Source organism: Mesoplodon densirostris, chromosome 4 (genome assembly GCF_025265405.1).
Source record: "Mesoplodon densirostris isolate mMesDen1 chromosome 4, mMesDen1 primary haplotype, whole genome shotgun sequence".
NCBI lineage: Eukaryota > Metazoa > Chordata > Mammalia > Artiodactyla > Ziphiidae > Mesoplodon > Mesoplodon densirostris.
Window position 1 is genome coordinate 95,475,776 of NC_082664.1, and position 20,260 is coordinate 95,496,035.

A 20,260-nucleotide genomic window follows, 5' to 3' on the forward strand; every position below is an offset into this window, starting at 1 on the left:
TCAATGATAATTCTCTTAAGAGAATTAAAACTCAGTCAGTGGTAAACATCTGCAAAATCAATACTCTAAGAGCATGTTTAAGATTCTCATCTTTTAGCATGTTTCTCATGGATTTCAAAAATATCATACCTTTGTGATGAATGGTGTTATGAAAACAAAAAATACATCATAGAGGAGGAGAAGGCTTAGAAGTATCACACATGACTGTTGAAGAAAGAAACAAATTTAAAGGTCAAACTTCCCATATCTAAATTAAGAGATACTATTTTACAAATACAAATAAACATGTAACATACATTTAAACACTTTTTAAAGGCATTTAATGTTATTACATTTGTAGTTTTATTCTACAAATCACATTCAAACTTTTATCTGCTTTAAGTCACTCTTTAAAAAAAAAAATCACTGAAGGACTTCCCTGGTGGTCCAGTGGTTAAGACTCCACGCTCCCAATGCAGAGGCCCTGGGTTCAACCCCTGGTCAGGGAACTAGATCCCACATGCATGCTGCAACTAAGAATTTGCATGCCACAACTAAGGAGCTGGTGAGCTGCAACTAAGGAGCCCGCCGGCCGCAACTAAGGAACAAACATGCTGCAACCAAGGAGCAGGCAAGCCGCAACTAAGGAGCCCATGAGCTGCAACTAAGGAGCTGCCTGCCGCAACTAAGGAGCCCACACACAAAAAGATCACTGAATCAAAGAAATGTTCTTCCCTGATATTTAGTCTTGCACAGATTATATGAATTGGGCATATTATATGAATGATTAAAAATATTTTAGCTAGCAAATCAGTGGTTGCTTGGGGTTGGGGATTAGGACTGACTGCTAAAGGGTATGATAGAGCTTTTGAAAAGATAAGAAATATTCTCTAATTGATTGGGATGGTGGTTACAAAGTTACATATTTGTAAAATTTCAACAATCTGTACACTTGAAATGGGTGCATTTAATTTTATGTAAATTATAACTTAATAAAGTTGTTTTAAAAAGAAAAAATTATTTTAGCTAACAAAGTAGTATACTTTACCTTGAAGTTGGGTAACTTCAGTGTTTTAATTAAATTCAGACAGAAAGCAATCCCTAAGATATCCTGTAAAATCCAAGCCCACCTAAAATCAAAAGAAATTACTCTATTGTTTTACTCAGTTATTTTTAAATGGAACATTTCAAAAGAAACAGATCAGTAAAGTAATACTGTTCAATTGCTATGATATGAGTATTCAATTATTAAGCAGCAATTATAACAACAGAAAAACCTCTTATATTTTCCATATTTAGTAATTTACTGTCCTAGTAGAATAATGAATACTACTACTACACTAAGAAAAAGTTGAAAGCCTCCCTCAGAAGAATGTATATCAGACGTAAGTGCATATTTATCCTTAATCTTTGAATTTATACATGTCTCTTTTAAGAAAGGTAACTCATAACAAAGGACATTGATGTTAATATACATCCAGATAGCTAAAACATAAAGGAAATGAGAGCTATACAACATACTCTACCAGAAACTGACAACTGACATGAATAATTATCAATTGATTATCATACCTGAAGCTGCCTAAAATTGTATGAGCTTTGCTCCCAAACTTTAGGCTGTTAAATCCTTTTGGGTATTAATAATTTTATTAATAAACTGTTAAATTTTTTATTCTGGTTATTCTTCCTGCAAATGGACAGATACCTGTATATTTTCTGATATTTCCTTTCTCACATGAAAGGTAGCATACTCTAGATATTCTTTTATATTTTGCTTTTTTCACTTAAAAATATATCCTGGAAATCACTGCATATTAATTCAGAGAGATCTTCATTCTTTACAGCTGCATTGCACTCCATTGTGTGGCTATACCATAATTAAGTATATTTTTGAAGCATATTTCAGCTTAGATGTTTAAATCCTAATTCATTATTTCCTTCTCTAGACAGCCTCAAATCCATTAGCACAAGATCTGTTCATTTAAGAATTTATTTAGCATGTTTCAAGACTATGATGTTCTGGGATAAAAGCCAAAAAAATCCATAATAATCATAATGAACAATTATCAAGGCAAGATATAAAATAATCCATCCTTAGACTAATCTAAAAGCAAATACAATGAGTATTCATACCTATCTTCATTTCGAAATACAGCCCAAACAACAGCTATTGCTATGCACAGTACAGAGAGAAAAATAAGCCTCACTTCAATGCTTTTGCCACGACACATAATCCTAAAAGAGAGATCGAAATAGGTTAATTTACCCTGTAGATGAAACACAATGTTCAGTTAATGTAACAAATCAATGTTAGCCACAGTGACAAGAAAACTTTTGAAATATCAATTTAAAAGTCTTGATTTTAAGTACAACAAATGATACATAATAAAATATTTATCAGTTCAGTAGAACTGTGATGATGAAAATACTTTATATCTGTGCTGTCCAGTACTGTAGCCACTAGCAACATGTGGTTATTTAGCACTTGAAATGTGGATAATGAGACTGGGCAACTGAATTTTTAATTTTATTATTTTAATTATTTTAAATTAAAATAGCAACATGCATATTGGACTGCACAGGTTTAAAATAATGCTATTTTTCCTTGTATTATTTTAAATTACAAAAACCAACATTATAGGCTTCCTCACAAGAGATACATACATGCATTGTCCACATGGTATCTTCTGAATTAGTGCAGCAAGACAGTTGTATAGACTCATCGCTGAGGCTATGCAGAAAATTGCTATCATAACATAAACTAGAAAAAAAAGACACTAAATTATATGAGAACAGAAAGAAACATGATAAGAAAATAGTTATACAATCAATATTAATTCTTCAGCTTTTTTACTGGATCATAATACTTTCAAGGCAGAGACCACACCATAATCTGAATTGGTTACTCAACTGAAAATATTTAGATCTTGAGCTTTAAGGGTGGGTATTTTATGTGTTGTTTTAGTTCCATTACACACGGGTAGGATTTCTTTAGGGGCTGAAGCTGGCTCCACATTTTCTTTCTTTTTTAAAGAATTTACTATTTTTTTTTATTGAACTATAGTTGATTTACAATATTGCATTAGTTTCAGGTGTACAGCTTCAGATTCTTTTCCATTATAGGTTATTACAAGATATTAAATATAGTTCCCTGTGCTATACAGTAAATCCTTGTTTATCTTTTTAATATATTGTGTGTATCTGTTAATCCCATACTCCTAATTTATCCCTCCTCCTTCCCTTTCCCCTTTGGTAACCATAAGTTTCTTTTCTATGTATGTGAGCCTGTTTCTGATTTGTAAATAAGGTGATTTGTATTATGTTTTAGATTCCACATATGTGATATCATATTAGTCTTTCCATCTGACTTACTTCACTTAGCATGACAATCTCTAGGTCCATCCATGTTACTGCAAATGGCATTATTTCATTCTTTTTAATGGCTGTGTAATATTACACTGTGTGTGTGTGTGTATACATATATATACATATATATATATATATATATATATATATATATATATATATATATATATATATATATATATATATACCACATCTTCTTTATCTATTCATCTATAGATGGGCACTTAGGTTGTTTTCATAATTTGGCTATTGTAAATAATGCTGCAATGAACATAGGGGTGCATATATCTTTTCTAATTAGGTTTTTGTTTTCTTAGAATAAATACTCAGAAGTGGAATTGCTGGATCATATGGTAGCTCTAATTTTAGTTTTTAAGGAAACTCCATACTGTTTTCATAGTGGCTGCACCAATTTACATTCCCACCAACAGTGTAGGAGGGTTTCCTTTTCTCCACACCCTCTCCAACATTTATCTGTAGACTTTTTGAAGATGGCCATTCTGACAGGTGTGAGATGAAACCTCATTGTAGTTTTGATTTGCATTTTTCTAATAATTAGCGATGTTGAGCATCTTCTCAAGTGCCTATTGACCATCTGAATGTCTCCTTTGGAGAAATGTCTATTTAGGTCTTCTGCCCATTTTTGGATTAGGTTGTTTGTTTTTTTGATATTGAGTTGTATGAACTGTTTGTGTATTTTGGATATTAACCCCTTATTGGTTGCATCTTTTGCAAATATTTTCTCCCAGTCCATAGGTTATCTTTTCATTTTGTTTATGGTTTCCTTTGCTGTGCAAAAGCTTGTAAGTTTGATTAGGTCCCATTTGTTTATTTTTGCTTTTACTTCTTTTGCCTTCGGAGACTGATTTAAGAAAATATTGCTACGATTTATGTCAGTGGCTCTGCATTTTCTATCATTCAATGGTTCAAACTCACATGTTTGTTAAAGATGTCTATAAAGTGAGTTGTAGACATTTGTGAGTATTTAATTTAAATGTAACAAATGGAGCAATTAATAAAACATTATAAATGCTTTTTAAATTGCAGCTTAAGGATGAGAACTGACACCTACCTTAGACGTTAATCATGATGTCTATATTTTCCTACGGTGGAATTTATCTCTAACAACTTTATATGTGGTAAAACTAAATCCACTTAAACAAACCTCTTTGTCTAGATATGATACTAAGGTAGTTAAAATTCACAAATGTTTTGCTTATTAGCTATACTTATTTGAGAATTATTTAAAATTAAAAACATTTGATCTCGCTATTGTTAAAAAGGGGGAGAAATTATTGTACTCTAAAAGTGTTCGTTTTCTGAACTTTCTCAAAATTTCACAATGGAAATACAAATTTTAACTGAATTTTGCAAATTCCACTAGATTTCAGAAAACTATAACTCTGTTTTGTATGTGAGAAAAGAGAGTAAACTAGAGACAGTAAATAAGGGATAGACACTTTCTAATTGGTGATCTTGGACAAATTACTTTTTCATTTCCTTATTATTCGTTATTGTTATTATTGGATATATATGGTAATCTGAGTAGTAAGATTGACAGTCAAAGATTGCCAAGCTGAGTTTCATTAGTCATCCACCAAAGGTCTCCAACCCAAGATTTAAAACTCTGGTGGAAATCATGTTCTGGAGGCCCTAAGAGAGTTTTAAGGTGTCTCATTCAATGTCATACTATACCTAAGAAAATGATTTGACATGAGAAAGAATTTGGTTAATATAACTATCTTTAGTTACTTTCTTGAGTATGACAACATAAAATGGTAAGGAGAACCTTAGCAATTTAGTACATTGAACATATTAAGAAATGGCAGCAATTTTAGCCATAACGAACCATTTGAAAGTATATTAAATCTTGCAATATCACACACCATTGTCAGAGTCATAATTAAATCCCATGTCCTAGGATAACCATGAGGTTAATTGATCTTCCTCCTACGTTGAAAATTACAGTTATAAGCAGGGTTAACTTTTTAAATAAGGATGAGTTTAAGGAAATTCTTTACCAAAAATGAAAACATGCTTTAGGGTAAGGTAGAAAAATCTCTTTTTTCTGTCAAAGACCACTATATATATCAACTGAGGGTCGGACACAAACAATTGAAAGCTGAGAATTAAATCAGAAAAATTAGCTGTGCAATGATGACCTAATAATACAAATATCACCCTGGTATCCACTCTCCCACCAACATATTGAAATATGAGTGATATTCAAAGAAAAATTTTTCTAATTGTAAATATATGTCTTAAGTATAGTTTTAAAACTGCTGCCATAGGACAGGAGAAATTGAACAACAAGCTGAAACTAACCTTGGGGCCTCAGTTTTCTAGTCCAGAAACTTATACTAATATTCTCTAAATAAGCATTGTAGCCTGTGGTGGTTTTTACAAAGGGTTTTTAATTCTCATCAGGCATACTCTCTTTTTCCCTGGGCTCCCTCCTCTTTTTGCTATATGTTGGCCACAAATAGCAAATTTCCATCCTATCAGACCACTAAGAAGACTGGCCAGGGGATGGGCAAGCCATTATCCTACCTTCTTAAAGGAAAAAGTATAATTTATTCTCTAGACCACAGGCAAGTACCTATGTGTTTTTAGATGTAGTATGATCTTAAATGTTTATATAAGTAAAACAAAATTGGAGCAATACAACATCTTGGTTTGCAAAATAACAAAAAGAACAAACCACACTTTGGGGGTAAGCAGAAGCAAAAAATCTGTAATTTGAATAATCTTCTACTTCATATAACTATATATAGCCACCAAGAAATCCTTAGTCTGCTGCTTAGATACTGGCCTATTATGCTTTAACTGCAGAGGGGGAAACTTAGGGGCCACAGCAATTCTTTCAAGTCATCCATGAAGAAGTGTTCTTATTTCAAGACACAGTATATTTTTCCCCTTTTTTTTTTTAAATTGGGGTATAGGTGCTTTACAATGTTGTGCTAGCTTCTGCTGTACAGCGAAGTGAATCGGCTATACGTATACATACATCCCCTCTTTTTTGGATTTCTTTCCCATTTAGGTCACCACAGAGCATTAGTAGAGTTCTCTGTGCTATAGAGTAGGTTCTTATTAGTTATCTATTTTATACATATTAGTGTATATATGTCAATCCCAATTCATCCCATCCTCCCTTCCCACCCTGGTGTCCATACGTTTGTTCCCTACATCTGTAGGACACACTATTTTTAAATTTTTACTATTTTTAAATTGTTTTTCTTTTCTTTTTTTAAAATTTTTTTATTGGAGTGTAGTTGTTTTACAATGTTGTGTTAGTTTCTACTGCACAGCAAAGTGAAGTAGAGTTCCCTGTGCTATACAGCAGGTTCTTATTAGTCATCTATTTTATACATAGTAGTGCATACATGTCAATCCCAACCTCCCAGTTCATCCCACCACCACCCCCACACCGGACACAGTATTTTTTTAATTGGAATATTTTTTTTAATCCCAGAGTAATAGGGACCTAACACTTCTGGCAGTTTAAAAAGTTCATATCACTCCTTAACTATTCACTTAAGTTTTCCAGGTAGAATGCCTTAAAGGAAAAGATAAATCTGGCAAAGTAAATAAAAAGATATATGCTAAAAGTAGCAAATATAAAATATGATTTCTTACCCAACCATTTGTAGAAGAAATAAAGTAAGACCATCATAATACAGCAGATGACCACAAATATTACAACTGTTAGAGGACTAAAAGTAAAATATTCTTCCTTCTTTTTCCTCATTTCTCTATCTTCAGTGTTTGTCACTGCCTTCATGCTTTCCCTGCATAAACATACACAGGAACTTCAGCAAATCTCTGCCAAGTATAGCTATTTTAAAAATCTATCTCTAACAGCAGCTTAGATTTGTTTCTGATTACAAAGTAATATACTTAAAAGTTACACACCAAAAAGAAATATTTAATCTAGAAAGTAAAAACTCCTTATAATTCTACCCTCAAGAGTTGATCTGTTATTAACCACTAACTTTTGAAATAGCATTTTTTTTCTGGAGGCAAAATTGTTGAAACAGATGAATTTATTACATAAACAAATTAATGTTTATATTATCTAATTTGGAAACTACATTGACGTACTGTTTCAAATGATAACCAATTCTTTTTACACACTTAATATTACCAACTTGCAGATAGGAAAGTACTTTTATTTTTATTTATTTATTTTTTTTGCGGTATGTGGGCCTCTCACTGTTGTGGTCTCTCCCGTTGCGGAGCACAGGCTCTGGACGCGCAGGCTCAGCGACCATGGCTCACAGGCCTAGCCACTCCGCGGCATGTGGGATCTTCCCGGACCGGGGCACGAACCCGCATCCCCTGCATTGGCAGGCGGACTCTCAACCACTGCGCCACCAGGGAAGCCCAGAAAGTACTTTTAAAATTAGCTTCTCTTCAATGTAAAACACTAAATTCTTCTCAGTCAACTCAGTATTTTCTATATGTCTGTTCAGTGCTCACTGACATACTATGAAGGATTCAAAAGGAGTTCAAGACATAGCATTGTCCTACCTTGATATAAGATAGCAAAATAGTTTCTAATTCTCCCAACAAACTTGCTGGGTCACACAGTGAATAAAAGGCAGACACAGGAGTTGAAGAGGAAAGGGTCACAACCTTCTTTTGTTGAGCAGTGAGTCTCTATTCTGTCACCTAATTGTCTCTTTCCAGTTATATGGAACCCACTACATACTTTTCCAGCTCCAGTTCCTTCAACTCTGGTCTACTAAATTTTGTTCCCTTTTCGTATATCCTGACCCTTTTCATCAGGTCTGGGCTCAATACAAACTTTAGGTTAAAAAAAAGATTTATTTCTATGAAAACGTACATTTGCCAAACTGCTTATTTACCAACATGCCACTTTCTTATTAGAAAACTGTGGATTGGGATGGTTACTATTCTAGGCATCTGTGACTCTAGGGAGGCTGCCTGGGAAAAGAGCTGGGAGAGGGTCTGGGGAGAGACACACAGTACCTCCCTGAAACTGTAGAGCTGGATGACAGGGTATTAACAAAAGTTTCAATGAAAGTAGTACCTGAGTGGGAAAACATGCCAACCTTTGGTATCTATCATTGCAAACAGATTTATTTAAAGACATTTCTATCACAGAACATATATAAGCCATAATAATCAGAGTCATATATTCATATTCAGTGGACTAAAAAGCACCAGGCAATTTCTTGAAGGAAAACATATACCAGATTTATATCATGTTAAAATAATACAATTCATCTTTTTTAAAAATTGTACTCTTAAATCGGCTCAAGAGCCACATGCAATGAGAAGCTAAGCTTTCTTTCCTGCCATCTTGAGTTTATGATGAGAACCAGTTATAAGAAGGACTCATTATAATAGACTTTAACTCTCTACTGAAAAGGCTTTATACGGAATCAAGGTATTTTTTCCTTTTGCAAAAAGTACCTCTTTGATTTGGCAGGGTAATTCTGGGGTATTCTTGTTCTGATAAATTTTCCACTCCCTAAGCCTTATTCTCTTTTCCCTTTTCTTTCAGTCTAACTCTCTTTACTTGCTAAATAACAGTCCTTGTGTTATTTTTTAAATTAAGATATAATTGACATAACATCATATTAGTTTCAGATGTATGACACGATTTGATATTTGTATATATTGCAAAATGATCACCACAATAAGTCTAGTTCACATCCATCACCACACAGTTAAAAGATTTTTTTTTCTTGTGATGAGAACTTTTAAGAACTACTTTCTTAGTAACTTTCAAATATGCAGTACAGTATTATTAACTATGGTCACCATGCTGTACATTACATCCCCAGGACTTATTTATTTTATAACTGGAAGTTTGTACCTTCACCCATTTTGCCCCCTCCCCACCTCCCCACCTCTGGTAACCACCCATATGTTCTCTGCTCTATGAGTTCTTTTTTTTTTTTTTTAAGATTCCACACATAAATGAGATCATTTGGTATTTCTTTGTCTGACTTATTTCACTTAGCATAATGCCATCAAAATCCAGCCATATTGTTGCAAACAGTCCTTATGTCCTCAATAATTCTACTTTCTATGAAATTTTCTCCATTTTATTACTGATTCATACTCTCTTTCTCTATACTGTCACCCCACCACGACCAATAGACACACTTTTTTAATTCTATCTTTATCCTGCTCTTAGAATCAGCCTCCTCAATTTCAAAATCCATAATCCTGCAGGTAAAGGCCATCTCCTCTCCCAACCTGGCTACTGAAGGCAACAAATTCTTTGTTTTTGCCCATCCTGTTTTATGAATAAAAGAACTTATACGTGCTGCTCTCCCACCTCCAATTTTCTTGAGGAGGAGCCTGCCCTGACATGTATATGAAGCTTGCCTTGCTAACTCAAAGTGTGGTCCACGGGCCAGTTTGTCAAAAATGCAGTCTCAGCACACATCCCAAGCCTACTAAATCTGAATTTTTAAAAATTTTAATGAGCTCTCAAGACAGTTTGTATGCACATTACAGTTTGAGAAGTACTACTCTAGAGAAGAAACAATTTACCTTATAATGTAAGTATAGTGAAGATATATATTAAATGGAAAAACATTTTCAATAAATCAGTAGCTTTTGGGAAATTATTTATAAAGTTTCACCATATAATCTAGAAAATGATTTTGGAGATCTTACATACTATGCTTTATAAAGATTAATAATGAAGAAAAATAATGCTTACTCATGTGAAATCATGTGACTAACACATGCTGAAATGTGTTTTCCAAATATGTAAAATATTTTAAGCTCAATACTCTAGGAATCTACACTTAAACCCTAGACTTCTCTCTTGATGAAAGTCAATCAAATTTTAGTACTTTAAGAAATTACAAATAAGCTTATTAGCTTCGGCTAGCATCAAGTAAGCCCTTTTTAGTGGAAACTATAGATCAATTCACAAGTGAATATATTGTCCTTTATGCATAAAATAATATGCTCTGAGCACAATTTTTTACTCAGAGTTATAAATATGAACTGATCCTTCTAAATTACATTGCTGGGACTTTCCTGGTGGTCCAGTGGTAAAGAATCTGCCTTACAGTGCAGGGAATGCGGGTTCGATCCCTGGTCAGGGAACTAAGATCCCAAATGCCGCGGGGCAACTAAGCCTGTGTGCCACAACTACTGAGCTCACGCACCACAACTAGAGACCGCATGCCGCAAACTACAGAGCCCACGTGATCTGGAGCCTGTGCGCCACAACTAGAGAGAAGCCTGTGCCCCAACAAAATATCCCGCATGGCTCAACGAAGATCCTGTGTGTTACAACTAAGACCCGATGCAGCCAAAAGTAAATTAAATAAATAAATAAATAAATAATAAGTCTTTTTAAAAAAATAAACTACATTGCTTGCTTTAGTCTATAGCCAAAGGTACATAACTGTAAGAATACTGGGCCTAGGTTGTTGTTAAATAGAGAAATCTAAATTTCACATACATTTGGCATTTCTATATTTAAACTAAAATATGGACATGTTTAATTAATATCCTTAGAATTCCTAAAGCATTAAATAGAATGATGAGGTCACATTGTAATGACTCAACTCAGGAGGAGCTGAAAAACTTCCCACCTTCTCTTGTTTATTTTCTTCCAATCTAAATAAATAGGCACATTAGAATGTTAACTATCTCCACCTTTTCTGGGAGAGGTAACTAAACATTTTAATTTAAGAGTCTTTGGTGAAATTTCAATGTTTCCTTCCCAGCAGAAGAACAAGAGGAACCTATGACTCCCTTCTTCTCAGTGAAAAGTTAAAGACCTGTATGAGGACAAACCTGCAATCTAATCGTCAGCACTATATTCTAAGAACAAGCAGAACTTTTAAGTGTTGTTACACGATAAAATGATTAACAAACAATTTTTAACCATTTATCTTAAAAACAATGAAGTTTAATTAAGCTTACAATTCAATTAGCCCACTCCAGTATCCTCCTAATGCCACAGTGAACACAGCAATTACAAAAATAACCACCATAGTATAGTCAAAGTTAGGCCACGATGGAGAATACATTTTCACAGTAATGTTATCTCCGAGAGTCTGAAAGGCAAAATGACAGTTAATACACTGGAATTAGTTTTCTTTTTACTATAGCATAGGGCAGCAATATTCCAATTTCATTCTGGAATGGACACTATACATAAGATAGCCAAGAATAATAGAACTGTTTTGACAACATGATATATAGTCTCTTGTCAAAATTATGAGGCTATGCTTTGGTTTATTAAATCTTGAAAGTGCAATGTTCCACACAATCACATTTTGTTCAAGGATTTAAAGTTAAATGATACAACACAAAGATTTTTAAAGAGGTCAAAGTAAAGAAATATCCCTTCTAAAGTCAGGACTCTGAAACACCTTGTGCTCAATGGGGGGTGCATACTTTCCAAATAAAAACTTGATAGGCCTTTATAACTTCCTGTTAGCAAATGGAACATACATAATAATTTAAATTAAATATCATGGTTAAAAGTAAAAAGTTGTACTATTTATAAACTTTATCTAATATATAATTACTAATTTACCTGCTTAGTATCTGTAAAGTCTTTGTGGTTTATAAATGCAATCAGTATTTTCACATCATGAAATTCAGATTTGTTCCCTGAGGGAGGAAACTAAAAGAAAAACATATTGTGAAGACTTATGAACTACTAGTGTATTTACAGAATAAAATACAAGTTATTCATTAAATACAAACATTACATCTTTTTAAAGTAATAAAATGAAGTTTCATGTGTTCTTAATGTTATACTAAGAGTTCTCAAACTGGAATCCTTCTAGCATAAACTTAAACTGATACTTTATACACACATACACACACACACATTCCTAACATAGTCTTGTCTACTTTAGGAATGGAAAAGAAACAAAATTTTCCAATTAAACACCTATCATAACCAGAATGTTTATTTAAAAAGAATCCTACCATCAGATTATTCAAAACTCAGCCCCTAAACCACAGACAAAGAAGATAGTTCAATTCCTGTGAAATTTGATATCATGAACTCAAAAGAAGTTATTATAGTTTTATAACTTACGAGGACACTGTTATTGGCAACCAACAATGCTTCAGCACCTCCTGTTTGTGCAATTCTGGCTTTTTCAAGAAAATGGCAGGTTCCCCACTGTACCACAACTGCTTTGTTCTTTATTCCATCAGGAGGAATATCAGAAAGGTTGCACAGTGGTGTGGCAGTCAGATTCATCAAACTAATGGAAGTCTGGAAAGAAGAAATGTCTTTAATATAAATATCACATTTCACCCTAAATGCATTCAATGACAAAGTGTCAACATTGGTTTAATACAAGGTTCTTTTTTTAAAATTTATTTATTTATTTATTTATTTTTGGCTGTGTTGGGTCTTCATTGCTGCACACGGGCTTTCTCTAGTTGTGGGGAGCGGGGGCTACTCTTCATTGCGGTGCGTGGGCTTCTCATTATGGTGGCTTCTCTTGTTGCGGAGCACGGGCTCTAGTCACGTGGGCTTCAGTAGTTGTGGCACGTGGGCTCAGTAGTTGTGGCTCACGTGGCTCACGGGCTCTAGAGCGCAGCCTCAGTAGTTGTGGAGCACAGGCTTAGGTGCTCCGTGGCATACGGGATCTTCCCAGATCAAGGCTCGAACCTGTGTCCCATGCATTGGCAGGTGGATTCTTAACCACTGTGCCACCAGGGAAGTCCCAAGGTTCTTTTAAATTAGAAATATTTGATGACAATCAAGCTTTGAGGCAAGTATTTTTAAATTCTCTAACTTGTTTTTCTCACGGAGAGAAATACTTAAGCAAAAGCAATAAATATTTATTAATCATAATATAACTAGTTTACATGCTAAAACATAATAATCACTCATTCTTACCACTCAATATTTTTATGTTTATAAATAAATAGAAGCTGTGATTTACTTACTGCATTTTCTAGGGTACTTGGAAGAGCTGTCCAATGAGGGTTATATAGCATGCAGTAGTCCTTAGATGGTGAAGGCATGCCATTTCCAGATGCATGCAGGATTGCTTCCTGAGCAGCTGTCTAGGACACAAACAATAATTTTCACAGTGGCAATAATTTGGCTTGCCAAAAACTAAGGATTTTAATAAAGCTATTTATATACAGGTTTGACCACATTTCCTTAAGGGGGAAGGTCGTCCAATAAATTGATTTCTTCTTGTTTGAGGAAATGGTAAAACTGTACATGGTTGCCCAGAACACATTCTTCAAGGAAGATAAGTCACTTTCTTACAGGCCCTTGTTATAAGGGCCATATCCCAGGGAGGAATCTTGTTATGATTTTATAAGTTCAGTACTCCCTTTACAGTCTGAAACTTTATTTCCCAATCTCGTATGAGTTATTATTCCATTGTTCATATTCTATAAAAGAAAATTAACTTGAAGTCCCTCAACCTTACTTTCCATATTCTATGAGTAACTGGGGTAAAAAAAAAAAGGTATCATTATTTCTAAGTGCTATCTTTGGAAGAGAACCAGAGAAACTGAAAATCTCAAGTTTTCAAGTCCCTGCAACTGCCTATTCCAAAAGACCAGTCTAGAGTTTAGAGTGGAAAAAGAAGGTATAGAAACATGTTCTTTCCTTTTGCCTCATTTCTTACTACCTAGGAAAGAGAGACAAGAGGTAAGAAGTGACTAAAAAGAACATCCATTGTACATGGGGTGGGGGGTGGGAGTGGAGCCTATGACATGAAGAAACAGCCTAAGATAACTAGAATACCACTCCACATCCCAATTCCCTTCAAACTTGGATCAGTCCAGATCCTTCCTCTCTCCTCCTTTGAGAAAATCTTACTCTACAACATAAGGGATAAAAATGATTGTTTGGCAGATAAATATGTTGTACTACTAAGCCTCTGCTACTAAAGCATGCATTAGGTCGAGCTACAAGAAATTGCTGATATTTGATCATTTTTGATCTATATAATTGTTTATTACATAGAAGTCAACCTAAATGTCTAAGAAGTACAGAAATGCTCTAATCCATGCTCTCCTACCTGAAATCTCCCTTGAACATTCGAGATTAGAAAACTTTCTAGCATACTTGGGACTTTATTAGCTTATGGATCTAAACAAGTATAGGGAATTCTTGAAACATGCCATCAGATTACATAAAGTAATTACATAAGGAATCTACTTCTGGAAAAAAGAAATGTAGTTTTCATTCAGCTATATACTTGGTGGCTATGAATGGATTCTGACAGGAGAGGTAAACTGATATGTTAAATTCTTACTGTACACAAACTATTTTTAGGTTGTAAACAAAGTACACAAATTCAACAAAGTATATTTAGGTTATTGTCATACATTTATTTGATTCATTGTCACTATTTTATAAATGATGGCTCTGAGACTCAGAGTAGTTACTAACAACCTACATAAGGTCACACTAACATCATCTACAGTTCTAACTATTGCTGGTAATTCTACAGATAATCATAAGGGTTGATTAGACTTAGGTTAAACATTTTTTAAAGAATACTATGTAAGTGAATTGGGTACTTCTTATTGCACCCAACAAAATGGGTACTTCTTATTCACCCAACAAAATGGCGCATGATATCAGGATGTCCCGCTATTAGCAATGCTGAGTTTGATTATTTGGTTAACATAGTAACTGCAGGGTTTCTCCAGTGTAAAGTTAAATATTTTTTCCCCTTGTGATTAGTAAGTAATCTGTAGCACAATGTGAACAGTTCGGCAACTTCTCACCTAGTGTTTTAGCCTCCGTGCCTGAATTTAATTTTACATATTATGTTGGGGGTTGTGAAATGGTGAATGTCAATCCTCTACATTTATTAGCTTGTACTCTTCTTTTTTTTAATATAAATTTATTTATTTTATTTATTTATTTTTGGCTGCGTTGGGTCTTCATTGCTGCGTGCGGGCTTTCTCTAGTTGCAGCGAGCGGGGGCTACTCTTTGTTGCGGTGCACAGGCTTCTCATTGCAGCGGCTTCTCTTGTTGCAGAGCACGGGCTCTAGGCACGCAGGCTTCAGGAGTTGTGGCACATGGGCTCTAGAGAACAGGCTCAGTAGTTGTGGCACATGGCTTCAGTAGTTGTGGCTCACAGGCTCAGTAGTTGTGGAGCACAGGCTTAGCTGCTCCATGGCATGTGGGATCCTCCCGGACCAGGGCTCGAACCCGTGTCCCCTGCATTGGCAGGCAGATTCTTAACCACTGCATCACCACAGAAGCCCTTGTACTCTTCTTTTCTAAAAAAAAAAGAGCTTTACTCTCTCTCTCTACCACCTTTTGTTTACTACCACTAGAGATTAATTGATTTTTTAAAATTCAATGTAGTGCAATTACAATTATTCGTTTGATGTTCAAATTATCCCACATTTGGCCAATAGAGCCTCTTCCACCTTGTTCTTTGTATCCTTTTGGCAAGACCCCATTAGTCTTTGAGGACTTCCTTGTTTTAGGCTGACTTTATCCTTTACCTGCCATAGATTGGAGCCAGTCATTCTACTAAGCTCCTTTTAGAGAGAACTGTATTTAAATTAGGATTTGGGTTTTAACAATGCACACTGCTGAAGTGGTATAACCTTTACAATAGACAATTGGCAATATCAATCAAACTTTTTTAATACTTATAATTCTCTGATTCATATCCTACAGATGTATTACATAATGCACAAAGATTATACAAAGATAAATGTAGAAGGATATTCACTGCAATATGTTATAGCAAAAACAAAAAACATCTTCCACAGATAAGAATCCATTACATTATGGTATGCATAGTACACAGCTATTAAAAAGAAATAACTAGAGGACTTCCCAGGTGGTGCAGCGGTTAAGAGTCTGCCTGCCAGTGCAGGGGGCACAGGTCTGAGCCCTGGTCTGGAAATATCCCACATGCCGTGGAGCAACTAAGCCCGTGCACCACAACTATTGAGCCTGAGCTCTAGAGCCCACATGCCACAACTACTGAAGCCCGAGCGCCTAGAGTCCATGCTCCACAGCAAAGAGAAGCCACCGCAATGAGAAGCCCACACACCGCAAAAAAAAAGTAGCCCCACTTGCCGCAACTAGAGAAAGCCAGTGAGCAGCAATGAAGACCCAACGCAGCCAAAAATAAATAAATAAATTTATTAAAAAATTTAAAAAAGAAATAACTAGATCTACCTGTAGAAATAGATGTCCATGGTGAGAAAAGCAAGTTCCAGAAAGATATTTATAGTGTTTTCTATTTTTATAAAAATGACCCCCCCTCAAAGCTCCCTATATGTATTTGTACTGTTATGTGAACTTAAAGAATGATGTGGAGAGAGACCTGGCTATTTAAAAAAAAAAGGAGAGGAAAACAAAAGCAAAGATGAGGGTGTAAAAAGATTGGAAGGAGAAAATTAAAAAAGGAAAAAACAATCAAAACAAAAAGGTATGAAGTCCCTCTCCTCTCATCCTGGTTCTCACAGTCACCCCTTAGGGGCTTCTCTTATGTCTTTCCAGATACTATCTATGAATATTTAAGATAGATAGATATTGGGTTGGCCAAAAAGTTCCTTTGGTTTTTAAGTAAAAATAAAAGACACATTTTTTATTTTCACCAATAACTTTATTGAACAATGTATTCACCCTTTTGTTCCACTACCTTCTGCCATTTTTCAGGCAACTTCATAATTCCGTCTTCCCAAAACTTTTTATATTTTTGAGCAAAGAACTGTTCCAGGTGCCTTTTACTGTCTTCCAGGGAATGGAAATGTTTTCCATTAAGAGAATTTTGTAAAGACCAAAATAAATGGAAATCCAAAGGTGCAATGTCTGGTGAATATGGCAGATCAATCAGAACTTCCCAGCCAAGCTGTACAATTTTTGCCTGGTCATCAAAGAAACATGAGGTCTTGTGTTACCCTGATGGAAGATTATGCATCTTCTCTTGACTGATTCTGGACACTTTTCATCAAGTGCTGCTTTCAGTTGGTCTAATTGGGAGAAGTACTTGTTGGGATTAATCATTTGGTTTTCTGGAAAGAGCTCATCATAGAGGACTCCCTTCCAATCCCACCATATACACAACATCACCTTCTTTGGTTGAAGACCGGCCTTTGGTGTGGTTGGTGGTGGTTCATTTCACTTGCCCCACAATCTCATCTATACCACATTATTGTACAGCATTCACTTTTCATCACCCATTACAATTTGTTTTAAAAACAGAAACTTCGTTACGTTTCAGTAGAGAATCCCGTGAGGAAATATAGTCAAGGAGGTTTTTCTCACTTAACTTATGTGGAACCCAAACTTCAAAGTGATTAACATAACCAAGCTATTGCAAATGATTTTCAACGTTTGACTTGGATATTTTGAGTATGTCAGCTATCTCCTGCACGGTATAACGTTGATTGTTCTCAATTAATGTCTCGGTTTGATCGCTATCAACTTCAACTGGTCTACCTGACCATGGAGCATCGTCCAGTGAGAAATCTCCAGCATGAAACTTTGCAAACCACTTTTGACACTTTCTATCAGTCACAGAACCTTCTCCATACACTGCACAACTCTCTTTTTGCGTTTCAGTTGCATTTTTACCTTTCTTGAAATAATAAAGCATAATATGCTGAAAACGTTGCTTTTTTCTTCCATCTTCAATTTAATAATGGCTATACAAAAATTCACCAATTTTGATTTTTTTTAATGCACGCTGATATGACACCTGTTACATTACAGTCTAACAAAATTGCTTCGAATGAAGTTAAAGACAACTAAGCCCTACCAGAGCCATCTTATGGAAAAACCGAATGAACCTTTTGGCCAACCCGATAGATAGATAGATAGATAGATCTCAAATATATACATTGTTGTCTGTTTTACACATATGGGATCATACTATATATACTACTGTGTAGCTTTTCTAAAATTTTACTTTTTAAAGTTTATTTCTTTTAAGTACAACCGATTTACAATGTTAGTTTCTACTGTATAGCAAAGTGATTCGGTCATATATATATTCTTTTCCATTATGGTTTATTACAGGATATTGAATATAGTTCCCTGTGCTATACAATAGGACCTTGTAGTCCATCCTATATATAATAGTTTGCATCTGCTAATCCCAAACTCCCAATCCTTCCCTCCCCCACGCCCCTCCCCCTTGGCAACCACAAGTCTGTTCTCTATGTCTGTGAGTCTGTTTCTGTTTCATAGATAAGTTCGTGTCATATTTTAGATTCCACATGTAAGTGATATCATATGGTATTTGTCTCTTTCTGACTTACTTCACTTAGTATGATAATCTCTAGGTCCGTCCATGTTGCTGCAAATGGCATTATTTCATTCTTTTTTACGGCTGAGTAGTATTCCATTATATATATGTACCACATCTTCTTTATCCATTCATCTGTCGATGGACATTTAGGCTGCTTCTATGTCTCTGCTACTGTAAATAGTGCTGCTATGAACACTGGGGTGCATGTATCTTCTTGAATTATAGTTTTCTCTGGATATACGCCCAGGAGTGGGATTGCAGGATCATATGGCAACTCTATTTTTAGCTTTTTGAGGAACCTCCATACTGTTTTCCATAGTGGCTGCATCAATTTACATTCCCACCAACAGTGTAGGAGGGTTTACTTTTCTCCACACCCTTTCCAGTACTTGTTATTTGTAGACTTTTCAATGCTGGCCATTCTGACTGGTGTGAGGTGGTACCTCATTATAGTTTTTTTTTTTTTTTTTTTTGCGGTACATGGGCCTCTCACTGTTGTGGCCTCTCCCGTTGCAGAGCACAGGCTCTGGACACGCAGGCTCAGCGGCCATGGCTCACGGGCCCAGCCACTCTGCGGCATGTGGGATCTTCCCGGACCGGGGCACGAACCCGTGTCCCCTGCATCGGCAGGCGGACTCTCAACCACTGCGCCACCAGGGAAGCCCATAATTATAGTTTTGATTTGTATTTCTCTAATAATTAGCGATGTTGAACATCTTTTCATATGCCTGTTGGCCATCTGTATGTCTTTTTGTTTTGTTTTTGTTTTGTTTTTTGCGGTACGGGGGCCTCTCACTATTATGGCCTCTCCTGTTGCGCAGCACAGGCTCCGGACGCGCAGGCTCGGTGGCCATGGCTCACAGGCCCAGCCGCTCCGCGGCATGTGGGATCTTCCCGGACCGGGGCGCAAACCCGTGTCCTCTGCATCGGCAGGCGGATTTTCAACCACTACGCCACCAGGGAAGCCCTGTATGTCTTTTTGGAGAAATGTCTATTTAGCTCATTTGCCCATTTTTCAATTGGGTTGTTCTTTTGTTGTTGCCTTGTATGAGCTGTTTGAATATTTTGGAAATTAAGCCCTTGTGGGTTGCCTCATTTGCAAATACTTTCTCCCAGTCTGTAGGTTTGTCTTTTCATTTTGTTTATGATTTCCTTTGCTGTACAAAAGCTTGTAAGTTTGTTTAGGTCTCATTTGTTTATTTTTGCTTTTATTTCTATTGCCCTGGGAGACTGACCAAAGAAAACACTGGTATGATTTATGTCAGAGAATGTTTTGCCTACCTTCTCTTCTAAGAGTATTATGGTGTCATGTCTTATATTTAAGTCTTTAAGCCATAAAATTTAAATTTTATATGTTAGATTTTCCATATTGATACATATACACTACCTCCTTTTACACAACTGTATAATAGTCAGTGTTACTTTGATAATTACAAAAGCTAAGGGATTTTTTAAAAAGCTTAAAAGTACAAGGAAGTACAAAGATATCCAACTATGAGTAACATTTATTGCTATAGACAGATTACAGTCTTTTCTATGGTGGTAGAAAATTTATCATTGATATAAGCAAAATTCATTGATATGGGAATTACTGAGGCAAAACACAAATTTTAGTGGAAGATTAGTATGAGAGAGGAAAGTATAACCATACATAATTGTAGCATAGTTCGTATTGGATGTGCAA

General features: G+C 35.4%; 1 protein-coding gene across 1 annotated transcript in view; it reads right to left on the reverse strand.

The window, feature by feature from the left end:
- SPPL2A (signal peptide peptidase like 2A) overlaps window positions 1–20,260 on the reverse strand; it is a 49,156-nt gene that overhangs the window by 17,706 nt on the left and 11,190 nt on the right. The window contains exons 2-10 of the mRNA XM_060096834.1: window positions 13,270–13,389; window positions 12,404–12,586; window positions 11,891–11,980; window positions 11,272–11,405; window positions 6,982–7,133; window positions 2,644–2,740; window positions 2,113–2,214; window positions 1,028–1,109; window positions 130–204 (exon numbers count right to left, since the gene is read on the reverse strand). Coding sequence (XP_059952817.1) covers window positions 130–204; window positions 1,028–1,109; window positions 2,113–2,214; window positions 2,644–2,740; window positions 6,982–7,133; window positions 11,272–11,405; window positions 11,891–11,980; window positions 12,404–12,586; window positions 13,270–13,389 — 1,035 coding nt within the window. The remainder of the gene's footprint in view (window positions 1–129; window positions 205–1,027; window positions 1,110–2,112; window positions 2,215–2,643; window positions 2,741–6,981; window positions 7,134–11,271; window positions 11,406–11,890; window positions 11,981–12,403; window positions 12,587–13,269; window positions 13,390–20,260) is intronic.